A 25,784-nucleotide genomic window follows, 5' to 3' on the forward strand; every position below is an offset into this window, starting at 1 on the left:
CTTGGTAAAGCTGTTTCTTTTCTCTCAGATTCATTTTTTCATCTGCAAAATGGATAACACAGTCTTCCCAAGCTATCTGTGAGAATCAAATGTTATTATATGTTTAAAAGTGCTCTCTTAGCTATAAGGTACGCACACATGTAAAGAGTGGCTCTCTTTGACTCCTGGCATTGTTAATAGGCAGCCAGCTTGAACTGAGTGTTCTTGGGGGAAGAGGGAAAGTGGTTCTCTCCTGGTCACAGCACCTACCATCTGACGAGGCCACCTCCCTGCTGTGCTTATTTCATCCCTTCCCATCCTTCAGGGCCCAGCTCAAATTCCACTCTCTCTAAGTCTTGAATATTTCAGCCTACCACTAGACTCTTCTTTTTAACTTATCTTGGATTAGTTCCTTGAAAAAGTGTTGTGCTCCCAACTCTGGATTCTCCAGGGTTATGAAAGACAGAGCAGAGATCTAGGACCTGCATCCTGATTTGGAGTCATACAGAGGGTTTGGGTCCTGGCTCTACCACTTACCAGCAGGATGACTTTAGGCAAGCCATATGCCCTCTTTGACCCTCAGAGTTTTCATGTACAAAAGGGAGATGATATTTATTGACAGGGCTGCCATGAGGTCAAATGAAACACTGGATTTGAAAGCATTTTGTAAAATGTTACAGAGATCCAAGCTGTTATTAATATTATTATCATTACTATCATAGGAGAACCAAGGGCTGAGCAGGGCCACAAAAACTGTTGCTTAAGCATTTCAAGTCCTGTGGATGCCATAGAATCCTCGAAGGTTTTCCTGGTGACCTCCATCACTCCCCTAAACTATTGAGTCTGAATAGTTTATCCTGCTGGAACCACCTCCCTGGATTTAACCTCTTGGGGCCTTACAAAGGCTGGCTTCCCAAAGGACAGGATCTTATCACAAATGACTAATTGCTGTCTTTGAGCACATAAAAATTACTGATTAAGAGGATGCTGATCATTTGTTCTCTGAATAAACAGAGGCCCAGCATGGAGACCTGGCTGAAATGAAAATAGGTGTTCAGACTGCCTATTGGTGCCCTTTGTATTAGGAGAAATGGACCAGCTTGAGTCTGGGCCAGGGAAGTCAAGTGAGAGAAGGCTGATAAGAGGGCAACTGAGCAGGGGCAGGAAACAGAAGAAGGTAAGCCCAATGTCATAGAACTTTTCCTCTGGGCCTTACTTTGCAACCCCCAAACTAAAACAAAACAAAACAAATCCTCACATTTATGACACATATCCCTGGCCAAGAATCTCTAGGTGGTGGTTGTCATGAAACATGCCTAAACTGCTGTGACTAGAAGCTTATTTCTGAGCAGAAATATTCAACTGGGAGGGTGGTGGTAGTGAAAGCTAAGCCACTAGGCCAGATATCTCTGGGGGTTGCATTCTCATTTGTCATTGCTCACCAGGATTTAGCCACAGAGCTGTAGCCTTATATGTTCAAACATGCTTGCTCCTAGATAGACTGACTCATGCAGACACACAGACACACTTGAAAGAAGGCACCTATATACACCCTCAAGCAAAAAGATGCAAATAGACAGGCCTATAGATCCAAACACATACAGGAAAACACCAGATGTCGAAACACCCAAAGATACACTCAGACAAAATGCTTATCTATCTATCTATCTATCTATCTATCTATCCACACAAACAGAGACACACACAAGCAGAGAGTTAAATTAAAAAATACACTGTAGTCATGCTCAGGGACACCCATACGTGAACCAAAGAAGAACTTTAACAGGCACATAGATGGGCAAAGATGCATATATAGGCACATGTGGAGAGGCATGCACATGCACAGAGATATAGTAATAAAGCTACATTTACAAAGGTTCACACAAATACTCAACAGACATGGATGTAAAGACATGGAAGTAAAGAAGTCTGCTAACACTGAACTCCTAAGAACCAGCTATTATATCTGTATTTAGGAAACATCTTCTCTAAGAAAATCCCCATAAATATGCCACTAGTTAGCAGTGAAGAGATGGTCATGAACCCAAAGGATGTAATAAAAGCAAACCAAAGTACCCGGGTTTAAAATCTCACAGCTCCTCCATCTGCTGCAGGAAAGGCAGCCAAAGACAATGGCAGCAACAGGCTGCATAGAAGCCATAAAATGTCCTTGGTTTATTTCATAAAAAAAATTAACCTCAGGGAAAAAAGGTTAATGCTCCCAACTTTTATGAGCTATAAAATAGCTCAGAAACCCATTTTAAAATTGCTTCCATTCCACATGCTGGAAGCTCCAATACTTGGAATATGTCTAAGAAAAGGAAAGCTTAGAAGAAATAAATGGTCCTGGAGGCTTAACAAGATCCAAAGGAACTAAGAAAGAGGTCTTACCTTATTAACTTGCTTGTTTCCTGGTTCCTGGTGCTTCCAGTATCCACCAGCATTCTTACAGGTTTCCAGTGTCTTGGAGCCCTGGTCCAAGTTACCTGCGGCAAGAGAATAGCCTTTAGGCTGAGTTCATATCTCAGCTCCTTTTAGAGAGGCCTGGCTGCTAGTCACCCTGATCTACCTTTCAGAACCACCAGGATTGAGGTGGATAGGGATGGAATGGAAGGTTATGCTCACATGAGGCCAGTAAAGGGGAGAAGGGGAGCTGAAATTAGTCAAGAAGAAATCCAAAGCCAGTATCTGAAATACCCTGGACCTTCTTGTATCGCTCAAGGGATATCTTGGGAAAGGAGGAACCTCAGGCTCTTGTCTAGAATTACATAAGAATTCCAGGTCTGGACAATTCTCTAGTACTTGAAGTCTTAAGTGGTATGGAAAGCTGCGTTAAAATAAACAAATATTGTCAAAACCTTGTTTCCACCATTAGGCCTAATTTGTTGCCCCTCTCAACACACTTCCCCAAAGCAATATAATTTCTGAATTATATCCTGAATTATATTTCTGAATTATATTCAGTTCTGAATAGAACTGAAAATTCAGTTCTAAATTTTCATCTCTTTCTGTAACCCACATGTTCAAAGGAAATGTGAGTAGTGGTTGTATCCTAAAACCAGCGAGTAGGAGGAGAAACCAAGGACATATCTAATCAGACCCAATTAATAAGTGAAATCTGTGTTCTCAGAACAGCTAAACAGCACTGTCTCCATTTCCAAGATGACGATACTGAAGCTCACAAAAAAGGAATGATTGGAACTGACCACACACAAACACACACAGAAACCCAGCAACAAAACTCAGGTCTTCTGACACCTGGCTCAGTTATCAAATGCAGCTAAATGATACTATAACCAAAGAAATACACAAATAACAAGTAAAGATACATCAGTTTCTTCTTACCTGCTCAGAAGCCAGTGTCTTCCTTAAGATTGCTTCCAACTGCCCCATGGCCTTTTAGTTAAGTGGTGTTAGGTTCTTCTAGCTGTTCCCTACAGCCCTCTAGATCAACACCAACCCAGAGCCACCCCTACTAGGAGGGACAGGGCCTCAGTGGGAAATTATTTGAATGTTATTGTCAAAACAAGCCTCTGAGTCAGCCAAGCTTCAAGTGGTTTGAGCAGAGCTCAGCCAATATGTGGGGTGAAATGTGTGTGGATACACCTACAGTGGAGTTGTTTCTGGGATTCTGATCCTTTCAAGTAGAAGAACACCCATACTTCATTTGGAAAGTAAGTCTTGAATTCTAATATTGGCGTCAACAGATATTTATGGACTATCAAATATGTAAGGGGCCTGGATAGGTATAGACACAACTCCTATCTCTAACTAGTTTATTGTTATTGTCATTATTATCATTTCTATCTAGTTGCATAGCACTTCAGAGTTTATAAAATATTTTTATGTTTCTTAGCCTTACAGCATTGCCTATGAGGTTCAAATTATTACCTTAATATTACAGATAACAGAACTGAGTCTCAAAGTGGTAAAGTGATTTATTCCAGGTCACGCAGCTAGTAAGTGATAGAGCCAAAATTCAAATCCAGGTATACCTGAATTCAAAACTTTTGCCCTTCCAGCACATCAGGCTATCAGAAAGCAAACTCCACTGACCTTCTAACTTTGCTCAATAAATGTTTGTTGAGTCAGTGAGTGAGTGAATAAATGAATAATGAGAGGAAGTAGCTCAATTACTAGGGTAGATTCAGGTTGAGTCCCACAGTAGAGTATGTGTGTGTGCATGTGGGGAAACTCCTTGGCCATATGGAGTTGGTGGAAGGCAGTGGAAAGAAGGAACCTACCATCAGTTATCACTATGCCAGGAACTGTGGCAGGAACATTCCTAGATTTTACTTCACTCAGTCCTCACAATGATCCTGTGCGTCAGATGTTATCCAGCATCTCATTCCTTAGATGGGGAAACTGAGGTTCAGAGATATAACGCAACTTTTCCAGGTGGCAGAACAGAAATTTGAACCTGGGTCTATCCAAATCCAAAGTTGATCTTCTTTCCACTATACTGGTCTGACCTGGGAATCTCCAAATTAGAAGCTGAGAGGGAGTGGCTTGTAGGAATGTATGTGGAGGAAGATGGAAGGGCAGAGATTGAGCACTAGAAAACAAACTGAAATCCTTCAGGCCCTGAACAAGATGAGGTAAATCAGGTACTAAATATAATGGGACTGGAATCCTTGGATCCTATTTCCAGCAGGGTCAGGGATATAAGAGGAGCTGAATGACAACTAGCTTCCCAAATGGGATCCTGACATCATCCTCCTTCCTAAGGATATTTTTAGTCCAAGCATCTGTTTGTGACCTTGAGAAGCAGAGCTACAACGTGGGAGCCACTTATATCCCAGAGGTGAGAGTAGCTGCTGAGGTGATAGCAGGACCTGTGCCAGTCTCAGGAGTACATTTTCCCACCCATGGCCTATAAATAAGCCCAGAGCAGTCCCTAAGGTAGGTATTAACCCTGGTTTTGTTAGGCTTCTCCCAAAGAGGCTGTTATCTGCTCCTGACAACCAGGAGGCTGGTGTGGGGCACTCTGATGCACTTGGTAGTGGAGTGGTGGCAGCAGCCAAAAAGTCTCTGAACTGCTGGGGTTTGGGCTCACTCCCTAAGAGAGAGGAAGGAGGGGAACAGCTGTGACCAGATCCCCTGCATTAGACCCCCTGGCGTGACCTCCCAGGGGATTGTGAGAGAATGTCTTCTTCCCAGGCAGCGGACTTAGAAAATACGGCAGACATCTGCTGCTACCTTGATGACTTGGCTTGCACCTACCACCTGCAGTCTCCGTAGGGGTAAAGGAGACAGTTGGCAATCCCAGTACAGGTGAGCTTGAATGGAAACAGGCTTGGCATTCCAACATTTAGAACGTTGCTCTATAACTGGAGTAAATTTGCACTCAGGCATGGTGGAAAGTCAGAAGGTTGAAGCCCTGAGTCATAACTGTGTTACGAACTGACTTATTACCTTGGACAGGTCCCTTCCCCTGTCTGAGCACATTTCCCCAATCATAAAACAAGAGGACTGAGCAAACTCTATGGACCCTCTTAGTTCTAACAGTGAAGGATTATCTCCCTATCTTCAGAAGTCTTTACTCTTTCCTTTTACCACCTTCCTAGCTTCTGGGGATTTCTGAGGGAGATGATACTACAAAAGACCCAAACCTGTGATTTCTTTGGCTCCCACCTTCCTGGAATGCTGGCAAAGAATTGCAGGGTTGGAAGTAAGTTTCAAGTCAAAGCATCCCACATGTCTTCCACACATGGAATAAGGAGAATAAAAGAGAAAAGAAGAAGAGAAGTAGCAGGTTCAGAGCCTTTGGGGTTGAGGGAAACTTTGGGTTATGAGGAAGTGGGACCAGGGCTCCCAGAGCTTGTAGAGACTATAGGAAACTTTGGAAAGGAATGCCGTGAGGTCCCGTGTGTCCTCAGCATTTATGCAAATTATGTTGCTGTAAAAAGGTCTAGGGAGAAATATGGCAGAGTGAGCAGTTTTCTTTGTCTCTCCCCCTTCGAACTACAACTAATTGGACATTCATCAGTCAACAAAGGATAGCCACACAGCATCTCAGCATGCCTGAGAGACCCGTGCTGCTATACATTGAGGGTGGATGGATTTCCTCCGGGAGGAGGTGGAGATAGGTGAAAACTCTCCAACCCCCAGACAGCCTCGTACCTGCAAGTGACTTTCTACCAGTGGACATGCTCATAGCATCACCACGGCATCAAGGGCAGACTTGTGCACACATTGGCAGAGTGATGGTGAAAACAGGTGACTACAGCCCTACCTAAGCCCCCTGCGATTGCCCCTTAGCCCAGTGGAAAAATCCATGGTCCCACAGCAGCCACAGGGAAAGCCTCTACTCGGCATTAGTGGAGAGGCCCTTCCCAGCGTTCAGAACACTGGGAGGCTCCAAGAGAGGAGGATCCCGGGCAGTGCAGCAACCCGCCAGCCATCTCTGACTCACAAACTCCTGCTGGGGCCCACAGGGGGCAAGGGAGACCCAGTGAGTCTGTGTGAGTGGGTGGTGGCAAGTTGGAGCCGCAGCGAGCCTGCTCCACGTTCCAGGGGGAAAATCCACAGTCCCATAGCAGCCACAGAGAAAGCCTCTACTTGGCATTAGTGGAGAGGACCCGTCCAGCATTCAGAATGCTGGGAGGCCACGGGGTAGGAGGATCCCAGGTGGCACAGCAACCTGCCAGCCACCTCTGGAACACAAACTACTGCTGTGGCCCTTGGGGGCAAGGGAGACCCAGAGAGACCATGTGACTGGGCGGTGGCAAGTTGGAGCCCCAGCAAGTCTGCTCCATGTTCCAGGGGGAAAATCCACAGTCCCACAGCAGCCACAAGGAAAGCTTCTGCACAGCATTAGTGGAGAGGCGCTGCCCAGAAATCACAAGGCTGGAAGGCCCTGAGGCAGAAGTAGTACAGCTGGGTGAGCTAACCACAGACTGCAGTAGATACCCATAGCGCTGCTGTGGCCCATAGTGGACAAGTGAGATCTTGTGGGTCCTGACGGTGGCAAAGCTGTGAGCCTAGGTGAACCTGCTCCCAGCCTCTGTGAAAGCCCATAACACTGCTGCAGACACTAAGAAGAGAGCACATCTAGGTGGTCTGTGACAGTAGGCACCAGAAACCTGCAGCCCCCTTGTGATTGTCCCCACAGCTGATAAGAGACCCCACAGGGCCACTGTGACCACAAGGAGGGGCCCAGGTCTGGTCAACAACAGCTGACAGGGATCCTGGTTGGTGCAGATTACATAGCTACTCCCCCCCAACTCCAGTAGAAGCAAGTGGAAGCAGTAACTAAACTCTATCTCTATCCAGAGGCACAAATCCATGCCAACAAGCAGTATGAAAAAATATATTAAAACTCCAGAACAGAAGGAAAATGACAAGTACCCAGGAAACAATCCCAAAGACACTGAAATCTATAACCTAAATGACAATGAATTCAAAATAGCCATCATTAAAAAAACTCATTGAGTTTAAAGAGAATACAGATAGACAACTCAACGAGTTTAGGAGCTATGTCACAAAAAAGCTCAATACTATAAAGAAGAACCAATCAGAAATGTTGGAAATGAAGAACACAATGGAGGAGATTAAGAAAAATCTGGACTCTCTGAACAGTAGGGTCAATAATATGGAAGACAGAATTAGCAATTTGGAGGATAGGAATATAGAAATGCTGCACATAGAGGAGGAAAGAGAACTAAGACTAAAAAGAAATGAAGGAACTCTCCGTGAAATATCTGACCCAATTAAGAAATACAACATAGGTATTATAAGTACCCAGAGGGAGAAGAGAAGGAGAAGGGGGCAGAAAGCCTGTTCAAAGAAATAATGGCTGAGAACTGCCCAAACCTGGGGAGAGAGATGGAACTCCATGTGACAAAAGCTAATAGAGCTCCAAACTTTATCAATGTAAAAAGACCAACCCCAAGGCATATACTAGTGAAGCTTGCAAAAGTCAATGACAAAGAGAAAATACAAAGGGCAGCAAGGCAGAAGAAAATAACCTACAAAGGAACCCCCATCAGGCTGTCATCAGATTTCTCAGCAGATACCTTACAGGCTAGAAGAGAGTGGAATGATATATTCAAAACTCTGAAGGACAAAAACGTGCAGCTAAGAATACTCTATCCAGCAAAAATATTCTTCAAATATGATGGAGAAATAAAAACTTTCCCAGATAAACAAAAGTTAAGGGAGTTCATTGCCACAAGACCTCCCTTAGAAGAAATGCTCAGGAAGACCCTCATACTTGAAAAATCAAAAAAAAAAAAAAAGGAGAGGGGTTACAAATCCCAGGGCTAAGGAGATAAGTAGAAAGACAAAATCAGAAAGTTGCAGCTCTCCATCAGGACAGGTTAGCAAAGGCTAAGTATAACATTAAAGATAAAAGGAAGGGAAACACCAAGAATAAATATAATCTTGTCATTTTAACGACAATCTCACAACACAAGAAGGAAGAAAAAAAATCTGACAATAACAACCTAGAAGGGGAAGAGGTAAGGGATGGAATAGCTTAATCTAAGGAAATAAGAGGCTATCAGAAAATGAAATATCTCATCTATGAGATGTTTTATACAAACCACATGGTAACCACTAAACAAATAACAAGAATAAAGACACAAATTACAAATAAGGAGAAAGCCAATATAGAAATCTAGCTACCTGAATTGGTAGTCCAAAAATCATGTGACAAGAAACAAAGGAAATGCAACTGAACCAGAAAACAAAGGATAAAATGGCAGCGTTAGGCCCCCACATTTCAATACTCACTCTAAATGTAAATGGATTGAACTCTCCAATCAAAAGACACAGAGTGGCAGGATGGATTAAAAACAAGAGCGAACAATATGCTTCCTCCAGGAAACACACCTCAGCGCCAAAGACAAACACAGACTCAGAGTGAAGGGAGGGAAGATGATACTCCAAGCTAATAATGAACATAGGAAAGCAGGTGTCGCCATACTTATATCAGACAAAGTAGACTTCAAAGCAAAACAGAAAAAGATAGACAAAGGGGGCAGTTTATAATGATAAAAGGAACACTCCACCAAGAAGACACAACACATATAAATATATACAGACCCAAGACAGCAGCACCAAAATATGCAAAGCAACTATTAACAAAATTAAAAGGAGACATCAACAACAGTACAATACTAGCAGGGGACCTCAACACCCCATTAACACCACTGGATAGATCATCCAGACAGAAACTCAACAAGGAAATTATAGAATTAAATGAAAAATTAGACCAGATGAACTTGATAGATGTATACAGAACACTCAATCCAAAAACAGCAGGTTATACATTCCTCTCAGTGTGCATGGAACATTCTCAAGGATAGACCACATCTTGGGAAACAAAGCAAGCCTCAACAAATTCAAGAGGGTTGAAATAATAGCAAGCATCTTTTCCGATCATAATGCTATGAAACTAGAAATCAACTACAAGAATAAAGCTGGGAAAGGGGCAAAAATGTGGAGACTAAACAACATGCTACCGAACAAACAATGGATTATTGAAGAAAGTAAAGAAGAAATCAAATATTATCTGGAGACAAGTGAAAATGAAAACCCGCCATACCAACTCATTTGGGATGCAGCAAAAGCGGTCCTAAGAGGGAAATTCATTGGAAGACAGGCTCACCTCAACAAACAAGAAAAATCTGATAAGCAATCTCAAACGACATCTAACAGAATTAGAAAAAGAAGGACAAACAAAGCCCAAAGTCAGTATAAGGAGGGAAATAATAAAAATGAGAGCATAAATAAATGAAATTGAAACAAAAAAGATGGTAGAAAGGATCAATGAAACAAAGAGTTGGTTCTTTGAAAAAATGAACAAAATTGACGGACCCTTAGCCAGACTCACTAAGAAAAAAAGAGAGAAGGCTCAAATAAATAAAATTAGAAATGAGACAAGAGAAATCACAACAGATACCACAGAAATAAAAAAGGTCATAAGAAAATACTAAGAAAAACTATATGCCAACAAATTGGATAATCTAGAAGAAATGGATAAATTCTCAGACTCTTACAACCTCCAAAAACTTGAAGCAGGAAGAAATAGAGAATCTGAATAGACCAATCACAAGTAAAGAAATTGAAACAGTAATCAAAAACCTTCCCCCCAAAAAAGTCCAGGACCAGACAGCTTCTCTGGAGAATTCTACCAAACATTCAAAAAAGATCTAATACCTATCCTTCTCAAACTATTCCAGAAAGTTGAGAAAGATGGAGCACTCCTTAACACATTCTATGAAGCCAACATCACCCTGATCCCAAAACCTGACAAGGACAACAAAAAGAAGGAAAACTACAGGCCAGTATCACTGATGAACATAGATGCAAAAATCCTCAACAAAATTTTGCCAAACCCAATACAGAAACACATTAAAAAGATTATACACCATGATCAAGTGGGATTTATACCAGGGACACAAGGATGGTTCAACATCTGCAAGTCAATCAATGTGATACACTACATTAACAAAATGAGAAACAAAAACCACATGATCATCTCAATAGATGCAGAGAAAGCATTCGACAAGATCCAACATCCATTTATGATAAAAAACTCTCGATAAAATGGGTATAGAAGGAAAGTACCTCAACATATTAAAGGCCATATATGACAAGCCCACAGCCAACATCATGCTCAATGGGCAAAAACTGAAAGCCATCCCTCTGAGAACAGGAACAAGACAAGGGTGTCCACTCTCACCACTCTTATTCAACATAGTACTGGAGGTTTTGGCCAGAGCAATTCGGCAGGAAAAAGAAATAAAAGGAATCCAAACAGGCAATGAAGAAGTGGAAATCTCACTCTTTGCAGACGACATGATCTTATATATTGAAAACCCCAAAGAATCCATTGGAAAACTATTAGAAATAATCAACAGCTACAGCAAAGTTGCAGGGTATAAAATCAACATACGTAAATCAGTAGCATTTCTATATTCTAACAACGAACTAACAGAAAAAGAACTCAAGAACTCAATCCCATTCACAATTGCAACAAAAAGAATAAAATACCTTGGGGTAAATTTAACCAAGGAAGTGAAACACCTATACAACAAAAACTACAAGACCTTCCTGGAAGAAATTGATGACGACGTAAAGAGATGGAAAGACATCCCATGCACATGGATTGAAAGAATAAACATAGTTAAAATGTCCATACTACCTAAAGCAATCTACAAATTCAACACTATCCCAATCAGAATCCCAGTGACATTCTTTACAGAAATAGAACAAAGAATCTTAAAATTCATATGGGGCAACAAAAGACCCCAAATTGCTAAAGCAATCCTGAGTAAGAAGAACAAAGCCGGAGGCATCACAATCCCTGACTTCAAAACATACTACAAAACTACAGTAATCAAAACAGCATGGTACTGGTACAAAAACAGGTGCACAGACCAATGGAACAGAATTGAAAGCCCAGAAATAAAACCACACATGTATGGATAGCTAATCTTCCACAAAGGAGCTGAGGGCATACAATGGAGAAAAGAAAATCTCTTCAACAAATGGTGTGGGGAAAACTGGACAGCCACATGTAAAAGAATGAAAATTGACTATTCTTTCTCACCATTCATCAAAATAAACTCAAAATGGATCAAAGACATAAAGGTGAGACCTGAAACCATAAGGCTTCTAGAAGAAAATGTAGGCAGAACACTCTTTGACATCAGTGTTAAAAGGATCTTTTCAGACACCATGTCTTCTCAGAGAAGGGAAACAATAGAAAGAGTAAACAAATGGGATTTCATCAGACTAAAGAGCTTTTTCAAGGCAAGGGAAAACAGGATTGAAACAAAAAAACACCCCACTAGTTGGGAAAAAATATTTACAAGTTATATATCTGACAAATGGTTAATCTCCATAATATATAAGGAACTCACACAGCTCAACAACAAAAAAATCAAACAACCCGATCAAAAGATGGGCAGGGGACATGAACACACATTTCTCCAAAGAAGATATATGGATGGCCAATAGACACATTAGAAGATGCTCATCATCACTAATCATCAGGGAAATGCAAATCAAATCTACACTAAGATATCACCTTACACCTGTCAGAATGGCAAAAATAACCAAAACAAAAAGTGGCAAATGTTGGAGAGGTTGTGGAGAAAAAGAAACCCTCATACACCGTTGGCAGGAATGCAAACTTGTGCAGCCACTATGGAAAACAGTATGGAGATTCCTCAAAAAATTAAAAATAGAAATACCAAATGACCCAGTCATCCCACTACTGGGTATCTATCCAAAGAACTTGAAAACAGTAATTCCAAAAGTCCCATGCACCCCTATGTTCATCGCAGCATTATTTACAATAGCTGAGACATGGAAGCAACCTAAGTGCCCATCAACTGATGATTGGATAAAGAAGATATGGTGCGCATATATATATATATACAATGGAATACTACTCAGCCATAAAAAAGGATAAAATCGTCTCATTCACAACAACATGGATGGACCTTGAGGGTATTATGTGAAATAAGCCAGATAGAGAAAGACGTACTCTGTATGACTCCACTCATAGGTGGAAGTTAAACATATAGACAAAGAGAACTGATTGGTGGTTACCGGGGTGGGGGGGGGTGGTGGGAGGAGGGCACAAAGGGTGAAGGGGTGCACTTACAACATGACTAACAATAATGAACAACTGAAATTTCACAATGTTGTAAACTATCATAATCTTAATAAAAAGTTAAAAAAATAAAAGGACTAGGGGGTTGGGACTGGGGTCTGTTAGGGTGTGGTATAAAGCCCACAGGTAAGAGAGCATGGACTCTCCCAATTGTGGCAGAAGATGGAGCTTTGTTTGTGAGTGACAAGAGTCTGGCAGGCAGGGCCAGTGGACTGAGTCTGAAAGGGTGTACTCTAAAGCTCTGGGAGGTAACTGAGGTGTTGGTGGAGGGAAGCCTCTGGGTTTTGAGTGGGTTAAATGAAGCTGCCTTGAGCCTTGAGGGGCTTTCTATGGTCAGTGGTCAATGAAGGAGAGGAAGGACCTGGGACCCACAGAGAGTAAGTCTAGGCAAGATGCAAGAAAGGCAGGGCTAGGATGACCCCATTGGGGGTGGGGACTATGGGACTGGTCCCTTTGAGGCCAGCAGGGTGTATATAAGAGCATTATGAAGAGCATGGACACAAAGAACTGGGGCTTATAAGACCTTGAAAGTATTACGTACAGAGGGCCTTGGAAAAAAATGAGGTTTGGGAAGATGGGTTATTTGAGTGCTTTGAGTTAAAGGGCCTCAAAAATGAGGATATTTGCATTTTAAAAGAAGAGCATGGAGAGGGAAAAATCTCTATCAAGGCATTGCTAACAGTGGATTTTCAGGTACCAATGAGAAAGAGTACTGGGGAACTAGGGGGGAGTAAGAGGAAAGGAGAGGAAATGTCAACAAAGTCTGTCTATGCATGAGGCCTGCCTGGCATGTGCTGCTGCAAAAACCAGGGCATAAAAGGAATACCTGTGCAAAGCTTCCTGGGCCTCCTCCAGCCTACTTGATCCAGCTCCATGGGGATGTTCTGTGAGATGGGCAGAGAATGGCATTTTTCCAGGAGAATTTTGAGGGGTGGAATCCTTGGCGATGGTTCAGCTGAGGGAAAGAAAAACTGCAAAGAAACCTAATCAGCATTAGTTACTCAATGGAGGTGGGGAGTGGGCCAACACTTGGCTTAAACAACAGATCTTCCAGGTTGAAATATTATCTGGTCCAGCCCCCAAATCTAGGCAGGGTTACCATGTGTCATCAATAAATACAAAGATCTGACTACTAAGAGCCTAAAAGATATGAGGCAGCGGAGAAAATGAAAATCAGGCAACTGATTTAAAGAAAATAGTACCTAACTGTTTCTCCTTTCTTGGGCATTTTTTGTGTTTGGTTTGTATTGGGATGGGGAGAGTGAGGATTCTGCATTTGCTATAGACTTTAACCTTTACTTAATGTGAGACCTAGAGCAAATGGATTAATCTCTCTGAGTCTCAGTTTCCTCATCTGCACAAAAAGGATAGTGATAATCCCTACCTTGCAGAGTTTCTAGCATGAGGAAATGAGACAATGCATACAAAGCACATAATAAAGTATTAAAAAAGTGTGTATGTATGTGTGAAAGAGACACAGAGAGAGAGAGATTGAAAGAGAGAGAGATTGGGGCCGGCCCCGTGGCCGAATCGTTGGGTTTGCGTGCTACACTTCGGCGGCCCAGGGTTCCGCTGGTTGGGATCCTGGGTGCAGACACGGCACCACTCATCACGCCACGCTGAGGCAGCATCCCACATGCCACAACTAGAAGGACCCACAACTAAAATGTGCAACTATGTAATGGGGGGCTTTGGGGAGAAGAAAAAACAGATTGGCAACAGTTGTTAGCTCAGGTGCCAATCTTTAAAAAAAAAAAAAAAGAAAAGCAAAGAAAGAGAGCGATTGAGAAAGAGAAACCCTCTCTTGCCAGAAGCGCCTCTTAAGCTAAGACCAAGTCCAAGTCTTCTCCTTTGACATCAACATAGCCAGGTGTCTTTATCCCAAATCCTTCTTTCCTTCCTGACCTCCAAGTGGAAAAGGGGGAAAGGAATTAACATCTCTGAAAATCTGTAGAGCACCTGGTATGTGTCAGATATCCTGCTGGGTATATTTATACATGCTATTTCATTCAGTCTTCACAACTACTACATATGCTAGGTAGTAGCCCATTTTACAGTAAGGCAACCAAGGCTCAGAAAGGATAAATGAGTTGCCTAAGATCACTCAACCAGTAAATGGTAGGTCTATCTGACTACAGACCTGCCATGCTGCCTTTCTAGAAAAGATAAAAATAGTTCCTAAGCCCCTACATCCTTCAAGTTCCTCCTCAACACCCCTAAGTCACTACGAACACAGTACAGGTATCTACCTGTATCATCTATCCCTAAGGGGATTGAATGTGGGGAGCAGCTAACAGTTTGGATGACCCAGGGAACGGTCTCTACCCAATTGCTAACCTGATTTCCAAGGGCAGAGACCAGCTGCCAAAGTCGGCTCATCCTCAGGCACAGCAAAAATCACTGAGTAGTACTGAAAATAGAGCTGCAGACGTACAAGAGACCATACTGAATCTGTTCAAATACTAAGACATGGTCTCAAGATTGTTTTTTAGGGGCTGGCTCTGTGGCCGAGTGGGTAAGTTCGCGCGCTCCGCTGTGGCGGCCCAGGGTTCGGATCCTGGGCGCGGACATGGCACTGCTCGTCAGGCCACGTTGAGGCAGCGTCCCACATCCCACAACTAGAAGGACGTGCAACTAAGATATACAACTGTGTACGGGGGCGGGGGCGGGGGCGGGGGGGGGGTGGCGGCGAGATAAAGCAGAAAAAAAAAAAAAGATTGGCAACAGTTGTTAGCCCAGGTGCCAATCTTTAAAAAAAAATTTTTAAAAAGATTGTTTTTTAATCACTCCCCTTAGTCCTAACTTATTTACTTTGTCTCATAGCCCCATAAACTGTTAGAGCTGAAAGCCTTCTTATAGGTCATACAATCTAACCACCTCATTGAACAGATGGAAAAAAAAACTGAGGCCCAGCAATGGAAGAGCCTGGAGTATTGAATTATTTTGATTCTGGATAGGAGGGGGAGCTTCCTACAGAGAATGCAGTCAAGCTCCATAGTAAGATTTTTGGGATACCTTCCCCCAAATCCTCTTTCCTCTATATGACCTGAACATCTCAATGGTCAAAATGGTTGACATTCCACCAATTTCAGCAACATTGTGGAGGTAGGGGTTCACCCTTCTTTATGAGGATAAATACCTCCATATGAATTAGCCTAATCAAATTGCTTTTCAGACTGTACTTGGGGACAGAACTCTGATTTGAGAGACAGAAGGTGTATTAGTTTCCTAGGACTGCTGTAACAAGTTAACACAAACTGAGTGGCTTAAAACAACCAGAATTTATTCTCTCACAGTTCTAGAGCCAAGAAGTCTGAAATCAAGGTGTCAGCAGGGCCATGTTATCTCTGAAATCCCCAGAGAAGGATATTTCCTTGCCTCCTACCTCCTAGTGGCTCCCAGCAATCCTCAGCATTCCTTGACTTGCAGCTGCATCACTCCTCTGTCTCCACCATCACATGGCCTTCTTCCCTGTGTCTTTGTCTGCATCTATGTCCAAATTTCCTTCTTATTATAAAGACATCAGTCACTGGATTAGGGTCTACCCTAATGAGGTATGACCTCATCATAATTAGATTACATCTGCAAAGATCCTATTTCCAAATAAGGTAACATTCACTGGTACTGAGGGTTAGGACTTGGAGATATATTTTGGGGGGCACAATTCTACCCAATACAGAAGGACACAGCTTTTTGGAAACAGCAGCTTCGGGAAGGACCAGAACTAAGCAGTTTGAAGCTTAGAGGACAGAGGCCCCTAGAGCTGGAAGAGGTAAGAAAACAAAGGTGGAATACAGCCATTTGTACTTTTGCTAAGGCCTATCCTGAATTAAGGTTAAAACCTCTGTAGCTGCTAATGTCTTTAAAGAAAATCTACTATCTGGCTGCCCAAATTGGGGCTCCTGTAGCAATGACTTCACAATTTGGTGTGTCCATAAACACCTTGATGTGGTACCCATTCTGGACTTTCCTCTTCTTTGTTGAGTGTCCTTGATGGTCTGGACAGCAGAACCCACACCAAGGGGGCAGCTTTGTTCACTCAGGGAGTGCCCTGCCCATCCCTCCCTTGCATTCTGCCAAGGGGCCACTAAGAAGGAGGAGCTGAACCCATAGAGTTCCTCCCACAGGGAGAGGAAGGCCAGATGTGACTTGTTGGCAATATTGTTGGCAAAAGCTGACTGTAGTTTCCTTCTCAAGGTGTGCTACCAACTTTGAAATGTCCAGCAGTTAAGAGGCTTGGAAAATTGGACTCAATAATTCTCAAGAGATCCCAGAATGGAGTGAGAGGCAGTGTAGATCCAGCATTGACTTGATCGCTGTGTCCCTGTGTCCTAATCCCACATCTACTGCTGACTCTTCAGGTGTGAAATGGGGACAACAGCCACCGCCCTAGCTGTTTCTGAGTATGGTTATGAATATCATTTGTAGGCAGAAGCATAATAAAATAGGATAGTGGTAATGAGCTCAATAGAGCAGGGACACTGGGGGGATGAGTGTCATAGAAGTAAAAGCACTTAGTATGTTTTCCTGCTTCTTAGGTAGGAAAGAGGGGAGACTTCTTATTTCCAGCTGACAAATGAAGGAAACCAAGAATTAAAGTGGTTAAATGACTTATCAAAAGTCACATATACAATAAAGTACAAGAGCCAGGACTTTGAAACTAGGCATTTTGACTCCAACTTCAATGTTTTGTTCCTTATATACTATACCTCAAGTTCCTCATCCGTCATATGGGAATAATGATAATAATAATGACAATTATAATTAGAATAGTTTTGCAAATCAATTTATATACAGAAAAACACTCTGCAAAGTATAAAGTCCTGTACAAATCTAAAGAATGCTTATCATTCTTCTCCTTATTCCCCTAACTTGTAGTCTAGTAATTCCCACTAAGGTGTTAGCTAATGACAGGCTTGAGGTATGGTCCCTTCCTGTGACATTTGCTTTTAATAACTAATGCATATAGCCAACATTTATTGTACAATGACTCTTGGCCACACACTGTTATAAGGACTTATGTGTGTTTACTCATTTCATCTTTACAACAACCCTATAAGGTAGTTATTATTATCATCCTTATTTTAAAGATTGTCCCAGACTCATAGGGTAGTTGTATGATGAAATGAGTTCATACATGTGAAATGCTGAGAACAGTGCCTGGGAACATAATAAGCACTGTGTAAATGTGAGCTGTAATTATTAGTATTATTCTTTTTGTTTTCTTAGTGCAAGGCGTGAGGCCCAGAGAAGTATCAGTCCCTATTGACCCTTGATAAACTCCCCAAATGAAGGGCTCTGAAGAGATCCCACCCCTGCCTTCAGACATCATCTTCTTGAAGCTGCACCCCCGACCTGGGCTACAAGAGCAGCCCCAGGCTTGGTCACAGTCAAATCTAGGCCAAAGCAGCTACAGTTTCAGGAACCACTTAGCTCTGGAGGGTTGAGTGAATAGACCTCAAAAATAAAACTCCCTGGACAAAGCCCAGTTTCCCTGAGAAACACAAAATAACCTGAGCCATTCTTCTCGCCAAGTTTTTCACTTTTATTTGCCTATAATGATCCATTGTAATCATGTGGCCTTTACTACTTACCAATGTATTGCTTTCACATTGATTATCTCAATTTAGACTCATAATAGACCTGCAAGGTGCCTGAGAGAAGGAGGAGGATCTCCAGGTAACAAAGAAGGCTGCTAAAATCCAGAGGGAGAAGGGAGTTTGTCAGTAGGATTTGTGGCAGAGCCAAGACTAGAACTTTGGGGTTCTATCTGCCTTTCATTTTCTGTGTGTCAAGGAAATCTTTCCCTTTTCTGGTACTCAGTGTCCCCATCATCTGTAAAATGAAGTGATTGGACCAGATGGTCAACAGGACCCCTGACCTACATCAATGTTCCCTGACATTCATCTTTTCAACTCCACTTTGCTTCTTTCCTGGACCCCAATCCCTGTCTGGGCTGGTGTATAACTCCCCAGGGAAAGACAGCCAGCATCTCCAAGCAACCGGCAGAGGGCACAGGAAGCCTGCCAAGGAGAGCTATTCTGAAACAAGCCACTGAGGGGCAAGGAGTCTCTCACCAGACTCAGAAACAATTATAGGCATTGCTGGGAGGAAAGAACTAGAGAAGAGCAAGGAGGAAAGATCCTCAGGAATTATCTGGTGCAAGTTCTCTGGTTCAGATGGAGAAACTGAGGCCAAGAGAGGGGAAGGATCTGTTTCAAGGTCACAAAGCAAGTCAGGAGTAGAAATGAGACTAGAAGCCAATTTCCTAACCTCAGACACTGCTCCTTCAAATACATTAACCAGCTGCTGCTATAGTACTGTCTTCAATTGTTTCTCAGACTGTACATTGTTTACGCTTATTAATTTACTAAATTTCAATGACAACAGCTACCACTTTGTGGATGCCCATGACATGTCATGAATGGTACTAGTCTGAGAACCTTACATACTCTGGCTCCTTCGATTCCCCACAACAACCCTCTTAGGTAAGGAGTGTTTTGTCCCACTTCACAGATGAGAGGGCAAGTCACACTCAAGCCTTTGTGACTCCAAAGCCTGTGCTTTTAAAGAACCCACAAAGCAACCCCATGCCCACTCCACACAGCCCCCTCGTAGGGTGATATACTCATCTATGACCCTCTTCCTAGTGACTGGTAACCTTGGACATGCAATAGCCAATGGCAATTATCAGTTAATGGAGTCACTAGATATGTTTATTTGTTGGCTTTTTTGATTGTTGGTTTTAAAACCACTGCAATAAAATTTACTCCCAATAATATTATGCCAATTTTTTGTCCTTAAAGCCTATCAAAAATGACAAATATAGAAAGAGAATGCCTGTAAACATATTAATGCCCTTCCGGGAAAAAGCGAGCTTATTGCTTCTGTCCTGATCAGACCCGAGTTCTCTAAAAGTGGAATGTGAGAGACGACAGGACAGGTCAAGAGCTATCAAGCTAGACCACCCTCCACCACCACCACCAAGGAGAAGAATTTTAATTAACTACCCTTAAAAAATACTTTGCCCTAAAATCATCTGGAGAAACTATAGCATACCCCCTTATGAAGACATTCTTAAGTCTCAAAGCCAGATAGTCCCTTCTAGTGTTTATTCAACATTCTTTCTACTACATTTGTCCATGAATGGCGGCGTGGTGAGCACCTTCTTGTCAGCACTCAAATCAAATCCCCTGAAAACTATAGATAGCTAGACAAAAGCACTAGACTTGGAGTCAAAAGTGAGATTTGAATCCAAATTCTGTCATAATCTCTTAAGACTTTGGATAAGTCACTCAACCTCTCTGAGCTTGTTTGCTCACTGGCAAAATGAGGGTAATCTCTCCCGCCTCACGAGGTTACTTTAAGAATTAAATGAAAGTAATGTATGTGACAGCACCCTGCAAGATGCTGGATAAAAAGCTACCACTCAATGAATGCTGAGAGAAGCACATTATTGAGCTGTCCTCTGCCTACATTCTCCAGGTCAAATAACACAGAGTTTTGTCACCAGAAGGTGCCTAGAGATTTCCAAGACAGCCCTCTCCCCTTCATAGGAAAACTGAGATCCAGTGTGATGAAAGGACTTGTCTCAAAGTCATACAGACAACAGGGCACAGAGCTGGGACAAAACTCCAGGTCTCCTGACATTCAGCCCAGAGGCTTTCCTTGACACTAGTCTCTGGATTCAGCTTTTGTTGGTGGAGGAGGGGAAGTTGGCAAAGCCGGTAAAATGTCCCACAGTCTAAGGAAAACAGGACACTATGGCTGTCTTGGGCATCATTAAATGATCCTGGTCACTCTGCTGCCATTCCCAAAGATTCGGTTTTGGTTCAAGGCTGAATTGAGGTGTGACTACAGGAATTCAGCCCAAGGAAGGGGCAAAAATTTCCCAGTTTTAGGATCAGTCTAGTCCCCGGCACCTGACTGTTGGGAGCATTCCTTTCAAGACATTCCTGGCAGAAGGTGGGGTTCTTGGGAGGGCACTAGAGTTTGGCTGGCTTCTGGAGTCCTAAATGTTTCAAACAGTGATTTGAAAAAGCCAGCTCCCACCTTACCTTAGTGTCCAGGACTCCAGTGCATGCCTTGCTAGCGTCTCTCTCTGCATCCACTGCACCCATACCCAAATGAGACTCCTGGGGCTGCCCTGCCTGGCTGGACCCCTCAGGCCCACTGCCAGCCTTCTGCTCCTCCATCTCACTTGGCTTCTCCTCTAGCTTCTCCATGACAGCTTTGTTGGTGACCCTCCTGGCACAGATGCCCAACTCAGAGGACTCTCTAGCATTGTCATCTTCATTGAGGAAGCTGACCACAGTCTCAGTGTCTTCGTTGAGCTTCTTGGAGGCGGAGTGACCCCTGGTGAAGGCACGGAGATAGTGGTGGCTGCTGCAGTTCTGGGGTGTCTGGTTGCCCTGGAACTCGAAGACTGCTGAGGTTGAGGCCAAGGCTGAGGCCAAGACAGCAGTGGTGCATGGACCTGCGAGAGCCTGGCCGGGTGTCTCCTCACCCTCAATGTTCATTTCAAAGGTGCATGAGGCCTGGGAGGTCTTGCGGTGGCAGCGCTGGCACCTCCTAATGGTGCTGCCCCACAGTGCAGCCTCTGGGGGGCAGGACAGGTTGAGGGGGAATGAGGCCCTGGAGGTGGCACTTTCCAGGATGAAACCTTCGCTGCCACCCACAAAGTAGGCCTCCTGCTGGCAGCCCATTTGCAGCTCTTCCCGGGATAATGCCCGCCACTTGCGGGCAACCTCGGCCATGTTGCTGAAGAACTTGACAACACCACTGAAAGGTGTGGTCTTGTCTCTGCACAGGCGCCCAGGGCTCTCCTCGTAGCCCCCTTCTACGTTCCCTTCCAAGGTGGAGCCCTCAATGATGGCCTCCAGCTCCTGGATTCTGGAGTCTCCGGCCGATTTGTGCAAGACCTCACAGTTCCCAGAGAACATGCTTTTCAGGTAGCTCCTGGCCCACTCACCAGTACCAGGCTGCTCAAGGGTCTCTTCCTCCAAGGGGTCTTCCTCTACTTGAATGTCAAAGCCATCGAAGGCCAGAACTTTATGGTTCACCCTCTTGGGGGTGTGCACCAATCTCTGTACATCTGCAAGGAAGGTCTCCAGGCCCTCAAGGTGGCTCGCGTAGGAATGGCGGAAGGGCTTCCGGGCCTTCTCTGCCTTCCTCATCCGGCAGATACCTGGTGCCTCCTGAGGTTCCTGGGCCTGGCTGTTCCTAGGGGTAGTACTCTTGGAGTCCCTAGTTGAAGGCTTCAACCTCTTGAATGACTTCATTCGATCCATTAATGTGAATTTGAGTTTCAACTCTGATGGCCGGGAGATGCCTCCCAGTAAAATCATGGACTGGGGTCGCTTCCCCTGACTGGAGGCCCCTTTTCTGCGGCTCACAAAATTCCAGATCTTGTTCATTCTGGTTTTCTTCTTGTTCTGACCACTCTTTTCTCTGGGATTCAATTCACCCTGATCACACTGCTCAGACTCCTTCAGCCCCACCTTCCCAGCCAGGCCTTCTACCTCAGAGCAGCCTGGGAAGACCTGAGCCACGTAACCATTGGGCACCAGCTCAGAGAGGGAGGCAGCACGGCAGCTGCTGAGAGTCTCCATGGTCACAGCAGACTACGGGGCCACCAAGGCACAGAGGGAGGGGTGGCCGGTTATTTGCAGCTGAAGGGAAGAGAGAGAGGGGAGCTAGATTAGATAAAGCCACAAACAGTGTTCTTTAAAGACTTGTCACGATCAAATACATAGAATATGCTTTGTCACCACTGTGCCAGCAAATCTTTAGGACCTTTACAAAGAAAAAATTCATTAATTTGAACCCCATTAGTTTAGGATCTGGATTGGAGGAGATCACAGCTTATCCTGTGTACCAAGGAAAGCTTTGATTCCTATTTAAACTCAAACATGCTTCAGTGGGACATAACTTAAAGCTATTATTATTATTATATCTTGACAACTGAGCAAATACATTTTAAAAAAGGCAAAAAAGAAAAAGCTGAAAGGTACCTCAGCAGTCCATCTCTTTGATCCTCTCATTTTACTGGGAGGTACTGGTGATCCAGAGAAGACATCTGTATTGCCTAACCTACAAGGCCAAGGGAGCAGCAGGTAGGGATCCAGTCCATACTTCTCTCTCTCATTTGCTCCTACATTCACTCAGGAAACCAGCAGGTAGTGAATTCGCCTGCCAAATCACCTGCTCAGCACTGACCCCTCAGCTAGGTGCTGGACACCACTGAGATGAAACAGACACATACAGCTAGCCACCCCAACTCATAGGCTACTGGGAGAGACTGCTGGACATAAACAATTACAATACAGCCTGATAAGTGCTCTAACAGAGGTACAGATAAAGGCAGAGGAAGCTTAGAGGGAAGGCAGGAGGAAACAGTAGACTGAGAGGAGGATGAGGGCTGGGGAGAGGTGGATAGACAGAAGATTAGGGGCCCCTAAGAATGCTTCTCAGAACAGCTAGGACTAGAACTAGGAGCTCAATCATGATGGAGTCTCTCTCCAACCAGTGCTCTTTGTCTCACTTCCTTGCACAGCCTGAGAACAGAGTTTGCTGAGAGGGAGAGAGGCCAGAAGCCAGGTTGATGTTCAGAGGCTGAAGGGAAAGAAAGGGAAGAGAGGGGAAAGCAGTCAGAGCCCAGAGCCCCAAAGACAGTTTCTGCCTTCTTGGTGGTTTTGCCAGGGGTCACCTTACTAGCTCAGAGTCTGTTCATTCTTCCTTCTCTGGTCTAGACTTCAAGGTTAACTTCACCAGACCTGGATGATGCCTTTACTCTGTGTCCTTCCTGTACTTATGTGTATAGCCTGCACAAAATCTATTTGACTCAGAAAATGTTCAAGTTGGAAGCGACCATCTAAAGATTATCTAGTTTGGAAAAATGGGACCAAAAGGGAGCAGAGACTTGACCTAGGTCACACATCAAGCCAGTGGCAGGCCAACAGAAGCTTAGTCCTCCCGCATCCCAGGCCAAGAAGAGCCCTTACTTCTGTCCCACACTGCCACTCTCATCCTTGAGTTCTGTTTCTCCAAGTAGGCTGTCAAACTCAGGATGATAATAATAACAGCTAACATTTATAAGTATGAGGCACTACACTAAGTTCTTCTTTTTTAGTTCTCACAGCATCCCTGTCAGGTAAGAACTATTGTCATCCCCATTTTAAAGATGGTGTAACTGAAGTGGAGAAAGGTTAAATGATTTACCTAGGTTTTCCACAGCCACTATTAATAGATTTGGGATTTGAATCTAGGCAGTGTGACACTGGAAGCCATGCCCTTAACCATTATACATACTTCCTTTCTAGAACAGGGCTTTACGCACAGAGGATGGTCCATATACAAGTCTGCCTGCCTGCCTGCCTCCTATCTCCTGAGTTTGTTTGGCAATACCAGAGCAGAATGTGCTTCCAAAAAAGGCATCTGGACACATTTTTGGTGCCAGGGCCCAGAGTGGGTCATGGTGAGGGAGAGTTGTTGGTGGGAGATTACCAATGTACCTGACAATGCTCCTACACAAAGCATTCCCAAATTAGGCAGATAAACTCAGGACTCTCACTTTCACTTTCTCCAGTTTTCCACCTGGCCATAGCCCTTCCCTCTTGGGATTTGCTCCGAGTACATCCCCAAAAATAATGTCCTGAAAAGAGCCAGTCTTAGCCTCCAAGTACAACTAAAATCAAAGATAACTTTGAGCTTCCCTAGTCTGCTCCACCCACCATTTCACAGGATGAAACTGAGGCACAGAAAATTCAACTGAAAAACATGACAGGGGCACATTGTGTATTTATGCACCATCCACAGTGAAGAGCTGGAAGGGACGTTGGAAACCACCTAGCTGGGCCCCTCCAGCTGCAGCAGGGTAACTGAAGACAATGAAGGTCAAGGGACCTGCCCTCAGCACACAATTAGTGAATGAAAGTGTAGGGCCAGCATTCCCAGTATGTAGGCCAGGCCACTGTGGCCCTCTGGTTCTAGTGTTTAGAGGAAATTCACCAACAAAAGGGGAGACTACAAAGCTGAATTTCCCTATGGGAGTACTTAAGAATGGACACAAGAGAAACCTATTTTTAAAAAATCCCATTTGTTTTGAGCATTGTTTTATAAGAGTCTCAGGATATAGTTAAGAGTAATAAAAGGGATATATGAGGTGAAACTTTTATCAATGGATTTGAAAAGATTCATTGAACCAAAAAGACTCTTTCTTAGACAGAAGTAGAGCCATCATCACACCACACAACAACAGGGGCCTCCTTTGTCAAAAGCAAACACACTCCATTCATGCCATAATTGAGCACTTATAATCCTGCATTTTGATTACCTGTTTGTGTGCCTGACTCCCCCACAAGACTGGGAGCTTTTCCAGGATAAACACTAGGTCTTGTTTACCTTGTAGCCTCAGTGCTTACCAGGTGCTTGGCATAAAGCTGGTGCCCAATAATGAGGATCTAAATCAGGAGTCTGCAAACCAAGGCCTGCCAACTGGTTTGGAAATAAAGTTTTATTGGAACACAGCTACACTCATTCATTTACGCATTCTCTATGGCTGCTTTTGTGCTACAAAAGCAGAATGAATAGTTTCAATTGAGACTGCATGGCCATCAAAAGTCTAAAATATTTACTATCTGGCCCTTTACAAAGAAAGTTTTCTGACCCCTGCTCTAACTAGTATTTCATATGTACAGTCTTCTATAGTTTACCATTTTTACATTCCTCTAGAGTGGGTACCTATGGCTCCATTTTACAAACAGTCACAATGGGACTCAGGAGAGTGAACTGATTTGTATCACTCAGAAATATTCCACACACATAGGTAAGATTTAGCAATGGAAAAATTTTTCATTTGTCATAATCCAAGGCTCCTGGTCCCATAGGCAATGTGTGGCAGAGCTAAGACAAGAACACTGGGCATCTGATACCAAGTCCAATGCCCACTGTCCTGCACCTGACTCCTTCCTTAGGAGCCTTAAGTAGAATAATGAAAGAAGATTTATTGATAATTTCTACCTAGGTGCCACTGCATGATACAAGAATTGCTTAGGTGAATGATACAAGAATTGCTGTGAGTATTAAAGGAGATAATTCCTAACACAATAAAGGTGATAATGACTAATAGGTCTCTGGCACTTACTCTGAACCAAGCACCCGGCTAAGCACTCTT

General features: G+C 43.6%; 1 protein-coding gene across 8 annotated transcripts in view; it reads right to left on the minus strand.

The window, feature by feature from the left end:
- ARHGEF9 (Cdc42 guanine nucleotide exchange factor 9) overlaps positions 1–25,784 on the minus strand; it is a 569,920-nt gene that overhangs the window by 257,642 nt on the left and 286,494 nt on the right. For all 8 annotated transcript variants that reach the window (XM_070256606.1, XM_070256600.1, XM_070256604.1 and 5 more), the window contains 3 exons: positions 20,668–22,281; positions 13,437–13,581; positions 2,371–2,465 (listed from right to left, as the gene is read on the minus strand). In XM_070256606.1, coding sequence (XP_070112707.1) covers positions 2,371–2,465; positions 13,437–13,581; positions 20,668–22,221 — 1,794 coding nt within the window. In that variant the 5' untranslated portion in view covers positions 22,222–22,281. The remainder of the gene's footprint in view (positions 1–2,370; positions 2,466–13,436; positions 13,582–20,667; positions 22,282–25,784) is intronic.

This window comes from Equus caballus, chromosome X (assembly GCF_041296265.1).
Source record: "Equus caballus isolate H_3958 breed thoroughbred chromosome X, TB-T2T, whole genome shotgun sequence".
Lineage (NCBI taxonomy): Eukaryota > Metazoa > Chordata > Mammalia > Perissodactyla > Equidae > Equus > Equus caballus.